Raw genomic sequence first — 11738 nt, forward strand, 5'->3', positions numbered from 1 at the left:
GTCCTCCTCACGCTCCACCCAGCTTCCCAGCTGCACCTCCCAGAGCTCCAGCCCACTGCCAAGAGTGAGAGTCTCCGGAGCCGGACTCTGCGTGAACCTCCTCACAGAAGGACAGGTAAGCCGTGGGCTGGGGCTACCCTGATCCTCTGTCCTTTCGGGCTGGGTCTTGCCATCAGAGAGCTTCGTTTGTGTGTGAGAGATTAGAGATCAAGTCCTTTTGTGACCATACCCCACTGAAACCAGAGGTGAGACCAGACAGGAGATACATGGTCAGGTGACAGAACCCACCAGGTGCTTCTCAGAGAGCCTGGGAGAAGGAGACAGGAGAGGCTGGCTGCCTGATGGGTACTCACCACTCTGGGGACTTGATGCCAGCAATTGGGGTTTTCTAGAGAAGGTATGCATCAATCTTGTCTCACATTTAAGAGACTCTGGTACAAATCTCCCAGATATTTTCTGGGTCCCCTATGGACTCTTAACCAGAAACTATCGAGCAGTGTCTTTGTTGAAGAGCTAATCTTGTGGTTGGCTTTCTACGGGGGCCATTGCGTGAGCATCTGCTTACACTCACTTCCTGGCTTTCTTATGGAATCTATTAATGGGGATGGCATCCTTTTTGCCGTATTCCACATCGATAAACATGGCTTAGGGGTCGCCAAAGCTGAGAACGTGGTCAGCACCATCACCCAGCATGGACAAGGAGGCACTGTGGAACATACTGACTGTTAGCCTACCTCCCTGGCACATGGGTGAGCATGATTTGTGGGGGGCAGTGGGATGCCTGAGACAAACATGGAAACAGGAAGGTCCTGGGAGGCATGTCACACACAGTGGAAGAGCCGTAGGCCTTGCTCAGTCCCGCTGGAGGCGGTATGACTTTCTCCTCCTGATCGCCTCCTCCTGCCTTCCTTGGGGGTGAACAACTAGGTGGAATTACAGGGCAGCTGACAGTTTGAGACCTGGCAAGTGATTGGCTGGGCTTGAGGTTCTTGAGAACTTGCTTACAGGACCCTATGCAAGGCTCTTGGTTTCTCTAAACCCGGTGCCTACTGCTGTCGAATTGCCACGTTGTATTGCTGACTACCTTGTAGATTTTCAGAAATAATCCATGACGTGTTGGGTCGACCTTTGATATTCTGGCTATACAGAAAGGATCTCATCCGAGATGTTCTTGGTGGGCAGTTGCAAACCTTTGGTGATCTCTTAGTCACTTCTCCTACTGGCTGGGGTGAGGGTCTGACCAGTCAGAGAGAAAACGAAAGCCCCTAGCTGAGAGCCCCTCTCTCAGATTGTTTCGAGGATGAAATGGGATTCGCACACCCACAGTTTTTACCTGGCACTGAATAAGCACTGTTAAGTGGTAGCTATGGCTGTTAAAGTGTTTACGATCCAGGGCTCAGTGAGAAGATGACCATGTATAACGGCGAGCAAGTGACAATGACAGCCGTGTAGAACATGAGCCTGCAAAGGAGACTGACGAGAAATAGGCCAGCACATTGACCCTGCATGTGTTTGGTGGCTGTGGCCTGTGGGAGCTAATTTCCTTTCTGTCCTCTCCAAATGCTATTGAATGGGTGTCTTCACCAGCTACAGCAGGAAACGGATGGCACTTTCAAATTGGGCGTTTGGAGAATGCTTTAGTGAAGGGACTTTGTAAAAAGGTGCAGGGAGGTCCCAGTCACGGAAACAGACAATCATGGAGTTCTTCCTTGGGGGGCTACAACACCCCATATCAGAAGGGGTAAGGAAAGGCTGGCAGGACTGACTGGAGAGGTGGCAACCTTCCAGTGTGGCTGGCAGCCAGCGCCAGGAAGGAGGGAAGAGGATATTCCTGACCCTCCTGTGCTGGTCACTGTCTAGACACACCCAGAGGACAAAGGACCCCAACCGTGAGCGAAACATGGGTCCCTTCAGGGCACTGAGCGGGGCTGAGGGGGATGAAGGATGCAGCAGGGCTGAGGGGATGAAGGTGGTGTACCAAACGGTGGTCATGTCACTTTGATAAACTTTATAAACGGAGCCCAAAGGCATTGTGCAGGCGTGAGCGTCTTCATGCTGTGACTCTGGCTCTCTAGGGTACCATCCTCTCTCCTCCTAGGGGAGTGGCTTCCAGCTCTTTAGATCCCACCTTTGTCCCTATGCACAGCTTCTGCGTTACCCATGTTTGTTCTCAGCCATGGATGTTTGAACTCCCAGGTTCTTCATTTATCAAAGCTTAAGTAACAGTTACTGAATTGTCCGTTAGTTAAGACAAGGATGGAGTTTGCTAATGGTTACTTCTCCACCTTCTCTGACCCTTCCAGTTTTCTCACTTGTGATTGCTGCTTACTTATTGTTTAATACTTTACTAGTGTACATTGACTGCATAGAACACCGGGTGTCCCTGTATTTCCATATGCGCACATAATAACTTTTTATCTCAGTCATCTCTCCCTTGCTCTCCACTTCCTCTTCCTCAGTAGTCATCCCTTAGGACTTTGTTCCCCCATCCAGGTTCCACAGGTGAGAGAAAGAGTCTGGCTTGTCTCAATGAACATGGCAGTCTCCTGTCCAATTTGTCCTGCTGCAGACACCATATTTTCGTTTTTATTTATTGTTGAACAGCACATATATATTTCATTTAAAGTGATGCTCGTTCATTGCCGAACTTTGATGGCGAGTCCAAAAGCTGGATATCGTGAGTGCCCCCAAAAGCCGTGGGTGTACAGCTATCCCTGCTGGGTGCTGAGTTATCAGGCTGTAAATTTAGGAGTGTTGTATCTGGTCTAGACGGCACTTCTGTTTTTGTCGGAACTTCCGCATGGATTTCCATAGCGATTTAACAATTTCCTTTCCCACCAGCAGTGTGTACAGTTTGCTCCCTCTGCCTCCTCAAAGGCCTTTGTTTGCTTGTTTTAATTATAGACAATCTAATTGGGGTGAGATAAGATCTATCTATCTATCTATCTATCTATCTATCTATCTATCTATCTATCTATCTACTATCTATCTATCTATCTATCTACTATCTATCTATCTATCTATCTATCTATCTATCTATCTATCTTCTATCTATCATCTATCTATCTATCTATCTATCTATCTATCTATCTATCTATCATCTATCTATCTATCTATCTATCTATCTATCTATCTATCATCTATCTGACTATCTTTCTCTCTATCATCTATCTGTCTGTCTATCATCTATCTATCTATCTATCTATCTATCTATCTATCTATCTATCTATCATCTATCTGTCTATCTTTCTCTCTATCATCTATCTGTCTGTCTATCATCTATCTATCTATCTATCTATCTATCTATCTATCTATCATCTATCTGTCTATCTTTCTCTCTATCATCTATCTGTCTGTCTATCATCTATCTATCTATCTATCTATCTATCTATCTATCTATCTATCTATCTATCTGTCTATCTTTCTCTCTATCATCTATCTGTCTATCTATCTATCTATCTATCTATCTATCTATCTATCTATCTTCTACTTATCATACTGAGGATTAAACTCAGGGCCGCCCACGTGCTAGGTGTACTCTCCACCAATGAGGTGTAAGCTCCAGCTTAGATGTAACCTCAGTGTGTCTTTGATTGGCTCTTCCTTGGTGGTTAAAGACAGTGAACCTTTCCTATACATTAGCCACTTGTCCTTCCTCTTTAGAGAGTTGTCTGTGACCCTTTGCTCATGTCTCGGTTGGCTTATTTGTCCACTTGGTGTATTTCTTTATACACGATGCACATTAATCCTATGCTGGACGAATGGCCAGGGAAGATTTTCCTCCCATACTGTAGGCTGTCTGTTCACTCTGTTTATTTTTCCACCGTTATAAGACACTTTTCAGTGTGATATAATCCCGGTTCTCACTTCTTGACATTATTTTCGGAGATACTGGAGTCCTTTTCAGAAGGGCCCCATTTCTCCCTCTGTTCCTTGTTACGTGTAGCTATAATATGGTGGAGGGAATCTCTCATCTGGTCATGACGCCTCCTATATGCTTATGTCCATATCTTTTCCAAGACTTGGGAGGGTTTTTTTTTGACACCATTACCCTAAACACTTTTCTGTGTCTTTGCTCAATAATATGTAAATTTGGTCTTTGATTTTTGAGACTGAATGTCATGTAACCCAGGCTGGGCCTCAAACTCACTGTGTAGACAAGAATGATGTTAAACTTCTGGTCTTATTGGCTCTACCCTCCAGAGTTCTTGCATGTTTCATTCAAAATTTCTTAGGATTTTCCTTTACCACTATCTACTGTTCGAGCTCCTCACTTGTGCTCAAGTCCCGAGGCTCTCTTCTGTTTGAGCTGGTCCCAGAGGGAGTGGGGCTTTCTGCTCAGATCTTTTTACTGGCTCAATGAGCATTTCATTCCCAAGACTTGCTTTGCTTTTTTAAAAAGTATCTTTTTATTGAACTTCTCACTCGTATCCTATTTTGTCTTTCTTAGTTTGTCCCACTATTTTCTTGCAATTTAGTGATCTCTAAAAAACTAATAGTTTTGAATTCTTTATGTAGCGTCTCTTGGGTCAGTTGCTCGTGCACTCTAACCTCTGGAGCGACTGCTGTCCTTCATTGTATTGATATTCCAGTGTTGGCATCAATTGCTGTGTTGGAATGGATATATTTCCTACTTTAAAAATTTTTTAATTTTTAAAAGTCTTTTGTTTTATATGTATGGGTGTGAGGTCTGCATGTATGTCTGTGCACCGCATGCTTGAAGTGCCCACAGGGACCAAAAGAGGGCGCTAGATCCCTTGCAACTAGATATATGGATCATTACGATCTTTATTGTGTGGGTGCTGGGAATTGAACTCAGGTCCTTTTGAAGAGAGCAGTCAGAGCCCCTAACCGCTGAGCCATCTCCCTAGCCCCACTTTCATGTGAGTCTTTGTAGGAATAGTCATCTCTGAAACACGGGACCTGAGGTTTGGGCTCTTGTGAAGAGCTGAAGAGGTTTCTGACCGCATTTGTAGACATTTCCTTGTTACTCTTTGACAACATTTTACCATGCCCCCAGCTCTCTCTCCCTCCACATGTGTTCCACAGCATGGTGTGGACTTACTAGAGTTGGTTCTTTCCTTCCAGCATATGGGTCTGGGGGAGTGGCCTCAGCCCATCAGCCTTGGTGACAGGCACACTTACCCCCTGATCCATCATCTCTCCAGCCCCCTCGTTTCTTCTTTTGAGGAGATGAATGCGTTTTGAATCAATGTAAGTTACTTCTTTTCCTGTGGGTTCCTCAAGAGCGTGCTATCACAGCAAGTGGTACCGATACCCCCGGGCAGTGTGCTTCACTGCCTGCAATTCCAGTTCTGGTCTCAGCAGCCTTGTGTTTTCTGAAGGACTGGAGTGCTCTGTGCTGTGGGCTCTGACAGCGCCAGGCCCCTGGTCTGCTTCTCTCTGCTATTGCAGCAGGAGTAGGCCTCCTGGCCCTCAGACATACATAGAGTCTGGTTCCAGTTTGGTGCTTTTATCTCCCTTATCCTTTTATTGATTGAAGGTGATCGTGCGTCAAAATGCTGGCTCTGGGGCTGGAGGGATGGCTCTGTGGTTGAGAGGACCAGCTTGCAATGTATACACACAGAACCCTTTCTACAACATGAAAAGCACACAGAATATGAAGTGCCCCTGTCTGTCCCTCCCGTCCCCTATCAATTCTATGCCCTAAGTTTCTACTGCATCCACATGGTAGCCCTCTCCGGTCTGCCCCACAGACAGCCAATACCCAAGCCTTGTCACCTCAGCATCTATAGAGCACCAGGACATTGTCCCCACCCTGAGAGCTCCGTTTCTGCCGCACATCTCTGTCCCAAGGGTGAAGATGGAGGACAGGTACTACCCGGTGATCTTCCCAGATGAGAGGAATTTCCGCCCCTTCACCTCTGACTCCCTGGCTGCCATAGAGAAGCGCATCGCCATCAAGAAGGAGAAGAAGAAGAACAAAGACACGACAGCGGCTGAGCCCCAGCCTCGGCCTCAGCTTGACCTCAAGGCCTCCAGGAAGCTACCTAAGCTTTACGGCGACATTCCTCATGATCTGATCGCAAAGCCCCTGGAAGACCTGGACCCGTTCTACAGAGACCATAAGGTACTTCCTCATGGACGCGGGGTGTCCTGTCCTGAGCTCACAACTACACTGGTTCTTGGGCTGTGTTGGGGGCAGGCAGCACCTCTCTTCTCCCTTGCTTTCACCCTTGTCTTTGTAACTCTGAGAACCAACTTGTGGTCTCATCTACTTTCTCTAACGCTTGTGCCGGGGAGGGAGATGAGGCTCAGTCCGTAGAAAGGTTAAAAGGTCAACACAGGAAACAGGCCAGCGTGGCAGACAGGGAAGGGAGGTCAGGCCACTACTGCTCGAGACTAGCCTCATGACTCCAGAAAAATGGTCACCTAGACCCTCACTTCCTGTCTCTAACGTGGGAACAAATGGCTGACGTCCCCACCCCAGGGCAAGACAAGCTGTGGAAGCACTTTCTAAACTGTCAACCGTGCTGACATCGGCAATGAAGAGCCCTGTGAAGGGAGGCCCCTTTCAGATGGCATCTTAAAGACATCTGGACGGTAGGCTTTCTAGGCTGTTAGGTGAGATAAATGAAGGTCACACGGATTGATTTAGAGTATGCACTCCATCAGTGAAGGCTACTTGCATGGTAATCAGGTGGGCACACGCAAATTATACACAAACCCAGGTGACCCCGTGGAGGCGCCACGATTTATCTGCTGCATGTAGTTCTGCTCTTTACTTTTGTCACATTTATCTTTCTATTTTGTGTAAACGTGTGTGTATGCATGTACCGTGGCACATGTGTGGAGGTCAGGGAGCAGCGTTCGGGGAGTGGGCTCTCTCCTACCACATGCCTTCTGGGATCAATCTTGGGTTTTCAGGCTTGGCAAGAGCCTTCACCTGCTGAGCCATCTTCCATCCCTATATGTAATTCTGCTTTTTCTAAACTAGTTTTTACTTATGTACATGGGTGTTTTGTCTGTATATGTGAGTCTATGTACCATGTGTGTGCAGTGCCCACAGAAGTCAGAAGAGGGGGTGAAATCCTCTGGAGCTGGAGTTGTAGGTGGTTGTGAGTTGTCATGTGGGTGCCGGCGACTGAGCTCAGGTCCTCTTGAAGAACCGTCAGTGTTCTTAGCCACGGAGCCATCTCTCCAGCCCCCTTAGATGTAATTTTCTTTTTAGGAAATTGTAGAATGACTCTAAAATAAGGAAGTATGATTCTGGGCTCTCCTTGGCTCCTTGGAAGCCTGGGCTGTGAGGCCATCACCCTGACAGGATTCAGATTCTCTCTTTTAAAGGGCTCAGAAGACCTTGCCGTCCTCAATTGTATGGTCCAGCAGAAGATTCTGGGAACTTGGGGGGTAGTTTTAGTATAATGACCATGGTGCTAACAGCATCTTTTGCTGGCACCAGTGGAAACCTGACCTCTCAAAGAGTGGCTGCCTGGGTGTATGTTGTTTAAGTGGAAACATCAGACTTGCGGGACCAATGGGGATGGAGATGAACCAGTTAGAAGAAATGGGGAGTACATGTGGAAGGGACAGAGAGATGACGAGAAAAAGAGAAGGCTTCATTTCTCCTTTTAATTATGTTCCAGAAACCCAGGTGCCTCTTGAAGGCATTGTTGTAGGAGAAGAGTTGGTTGGGAGTATTCTCTCTGCCTTGGAGCTGGCTAGGAAGCCCACAGAACAGGCAATGACTTTGTGAGCTGCAGACTCCTCATGGAGGGGGGCGGGGGCAGGATCTGGGTTTAGGGTCATCACTTCTTAGCCTGGGCTCACTCGTTGAACTGGAAGGCAAGGAGCTTGTTTTGAGCCCTGCACACCTATCATCTCAGGTGGTATGTGTGCTCAACACTGATGTGAGAGGCGCCACCCTAAAGACGAGGAACCCCGACATTTATAAGGTCCAAAATCGGGGACCTAATCTTAAGAGTTACTTAGTCTTGGCGACTTCGGTCCCCGCTCCCTCCTTTGGGGATTCCTCCACAGGAAAGAGGTGGAGATGTGTCAGTAAGCAGGTTGGAGGAGCTGCACCCTATCCTTCTGTCGTTAAAGCCCTGGCAAGTGTTGTTAAATGCACCATTAGCTAAAATATTTAAAGCAGCAAGAGGAAGCCTCAGGACAGCCACAGTATACAGGAGCAGGACCATACTGTCCCCCTGTCGTCAGGGGTGACCGTCCTCAGAGAGAAGGCCACTCTCTCTTCTGGAATTCTACTTAAAGGAAGGCACAGGACCCTTCTTGGACTCATGGGCTGCTAGCACTGAAGGACCCCATGGCCCATTTTATATTGTTGTGTGGGATAAGAAAGGCTCTCTTGCAGACAGATGGCTTCCAGATCAGTGCGCCCAGCCACTCACTGATGGGAGAGGTGGCCGGAATGACCTGGTGTAGAGCCAGAACTGCATGACTCTCCCAGCTCTGGGCCTGGGCATCATGGTTTGTCCTTCTTATCTGAGAGCACACTTGACCACGAGGACGGGCGGTGTTTCCCCTAACACCAGGGGAGCAATGGAGTGGAAGATGGTGATGCCTCCCTCTCTATAAGGCTTTTGTGACTGCTGGTCTCAGGACAGCTAGGAGAGCAGGTCTACTGTTAAACAGAAAAGGGAATTTGGGGCAGATGGCAGAAGCTGGTTGAGTGACAAGCTCTTGTCCAGGACTGTTTTGTTCCCAGAGCCCAGGGGCACAAGTTAGGAAGAGCTGAGCACCATATGTGCGCTGGTTGATGGGTTGTAAACTTGATACAAGCTAGGGTCATCTGGGGAGAGGAAAAATTAGTTGAGAAAATGCCTCCATCAGATTGATGTGGGAGGGCACAGCTCACGGCAGGAGGAGCCACCCTGGGCAGATCATCCTGGGCTGTGTAAGAAAGCAAACTGAGCAAGCCATGGAGAGCAAAATCAGCAGACAGTGTTCTTCCGTGGTTTCTGCTTCAGTTCCTGCCTGGAGCGCCTGCCCTGACTTCCTGTCAAGATGGACTGGGACAGGGATGTTTAAACCCTTTACTCCTGAGGTGCTTTTGGTAATGGCTTTATCACAGGAACAGAAAGGAAGTAAGAAGCCCGCTGGGCTCTGTCGAGGTGGGGACTCATCATCAGGCAGATCTGTCCCGTGCCTAGCACCTGTGGATCTCTCCAGTAAGAGCCAGCAGAGCCCCAACCACTGACAGATGGCAACACCTCCACGCCTAGGGACAGTACCCACCTCCTTCCTCAGGCAAGGACCACAGATAGGGATCTGCCCTGCTTGTGTCGGGGATGAGAGAGCGAGGGCTTTTGTGTGACGGCCACTCTTCTTGTGGTTGTCAGCAAACACCTGTCAGGAAGCAACTTAACGGAGGAAAGGTTCTTTCACTGTCACCCTGTGGGGCTACAGCCTGTGAGGACAGGAGGTCCTGGTGGCTGGAGTGTGAGGTGGCTGGTCACATCTCATCCACAGTGAGGACGTGGGGGCTAAAACTGCCGCTCTGCTCACTCAGTCAGGATCCCAGGCCATGGGATCGCATCACCCACATCTAGGATGGGTCTTTACACTTTGACTACCACAACCGAGAAAGTCCTTCTCAGAGATGCGCAGAAACTCGTAGATGATTCCAGATACTGTCAGCTCAACAGTCAACATCATCCGTCACACTACATAACAACGGGCATTTCCCTGGAAATTTATTTGTTCAATCAATCAATCAATCAATCAATCAATCAATCAATTAGTGTGTGTGCGTGAATATGTGTGTGTGGGTCTGTGTGTGTTGTATACAAGCGCATGTCTTAGCACATGTGTGAAGGCTGGAGGACAACTTGCCAGAATCAGGTCTTTCCTACCATCATGTGGGTCCTCAGGATCGAACTCAGGTCTTCGGACTTGGCAGTAAGCACCTTCAGCTGCTGAGCCCTCTCCTCAGCCCCTGACATGTTTTAAAGGTTAGGAACAGACTGGTTATTTCATTAGAACTGCTCAGACCTGCTGCGTAATGACCATATAGACTCCAACTCTCTTTGTCTCATAAGACGAATTACAGAAATGTCTTTGAGAACGGTAGTAATTTAAGATACCTGCTATATGTGGCTGTTCAAGCTCACTTCCTAAGCAGGCTCCTTCTAGTCCAGCTCCATACATATGTCCTGTGGAGTGTTCCCCATCCAAGGTTGGCTTGCCCGGGTATGACTCCACACCCTGCTTTCCATGGCTTTGGGGCTGTGTTCTCCAGCATGTGTTATAACATTAACAGCCCACAGCACACTGATCTTGGATCCAAGACCATGTAATGGGAGCCGTTGGCCTCCAAAGTCACAGGGTAGCTGGTCAACCATTTTGCCACCAGAACTTGCGGTTACTAGTCAGGGCTCAGGCCGTGGTGCCCTAGAATTCGCTCCAAATTGTTCTTGAAGAATATTGTCTTCGATGTGCTAATGTCTGTGTTGTGATTTCTTCACAGACATTCATGGTGTTGAACAAGAAGAGGACGATATATCGCTTCAGTGCCAAGCGGGCCTTGTTCATTCTGGGGCCTTTCAACCCTGTCAGAAGCTTAGTGATTCGGATTTCTGTCCATTCATATCCTTTCCCTAAGTTCATGAAAAGCACACAGAATATGAAGTGCCCCTGTCTGTCCCTCCCGTCCCCTATCAATTCTATCCCCTAAGTTTCTACTGCATCCATATGGTAGCCCTCTCCGGTCTGCCCCACAGACAGCCAATACCCAAGCCTTGTCACCTCAGCATCTATAGAGCACCAGGACATGTGTGGGAAATAAACATGTGCAAGCCCCAGGGATCCATGGGTATGCTATTGTTACTGTTATTATCAATTTGAATCAGGGCCAGGCTGTCCTTGAAATCCCTATGCAGCAGAGGATGATCTCAAACTTTTGACCTTTAGCCCCTCCTCCCACCTTCTGGGGTTATAGGAATGCACTGCCACACAGTTTATGAAGTGCTGGGAACCGAACACCAGGCTTACTGGGCTTCACCCCACCAGGCAAGCACTCTACCAACTGAGCCTCCTCCCAGCTCCAGTTTCAGTGGAAGCCAACAGTCCTTGCTTCCACAATGCTACTGCGGTGCATCTGGTACTGTGTGGGGCGGTGTGGGTGAGTAGCTGGTCCAGGAGCCTTGGCTTCAGAAGACAGATCCTTAGGCTCTCGATTCTAAGTGAGCATAGAAGCAGCAGGACAAGCTATGCTGGCAGCCCGTGCAGCACACTGTAATGGAGGTTTCCTGGCCACCCAGACCTGCATAATCACAACATTGGCCAATGGCTCAGGTGTATTCCTAGCTAGCTCTTACATCTTAAATTAGCCCAATTCTATTATTTTGTGTATCACCACGAGGTTGTTGCTTACTGGTAGAATTCTGGCATCCTTCTTCTTCAGCAGTGACATCTGCCTCACTCCGTCTTCTTTCTCCCTGCCTTCAGTTTAGTTTTCCTGCCTACCTATATTCTGCCCTGCCACAGGCCAAAGCAGCTTCTTTATTAACCAATGCTAATAAAACATATTCACAGCATACAGAGGGAAGTCCCACATCAGCACACTGTGTGGAAGGATGCACCCTGCTGGACCTGCACAGTGTTTGAAACATCTCGGAGATGTTTTCTAACATAGACAGCCCTATTTCCAGGTTTGTTTTCTTTCTTTCTTTCTTTCTTTCTTTCTTTCTTTCTTTCTTTCTCTCTCTCTCTCTCTCTCTCTCTCCCTCCCTCCCTCCCTCCCTCCCTCCCTCCCC

The 11738-nt window shown here is 48.0% G+C and overlaps 1 protein-coding gene across 1 annotated transcript in view; it reads left to right on the forward strand.

The window, feature by feature from the left end:
* Positions 1 to 5824: 5824 nt before the first annotated feature.
* Scn11a (sodium voltage-gated channel alpha subunit 11) overlaps positions 5825 to 11738 on the forward strand; it is a 76291-nt gene continuing 70377 nt past the window's right edge. The window contains exons 1-2 of the mRNA XM_050141564.1: positions 5825 to 6091; positions 10451 to 10569. Of these exons, the coding sequence (XP_049997521.1) occupies positions 5825 to 6091; positions 10451 to 10569 (386 nt within the window). The remainder of the gene's footprint in view (positions 6092 to 10450; positions 10570 to 11738) is intronic.

The sequence above is a fragment of the Alexandromys fortis genome, unplaced genomic scaffold (assembly GCF_014885135.2).
Source record: "Alexandromys fortis isolate MF-2015 unplaced genomic scaffold, M_Fortis_MF-2015_v1.1 scaffold_44, whole genome shotgun sequence".
In the NCBI taxonomy this organism is placed as follows: Eukaryota; Metazoa; Chordata; class Mammalia; order Rodentia; family Cricetidae; genus Alexandromys; species Alexandromys fortis.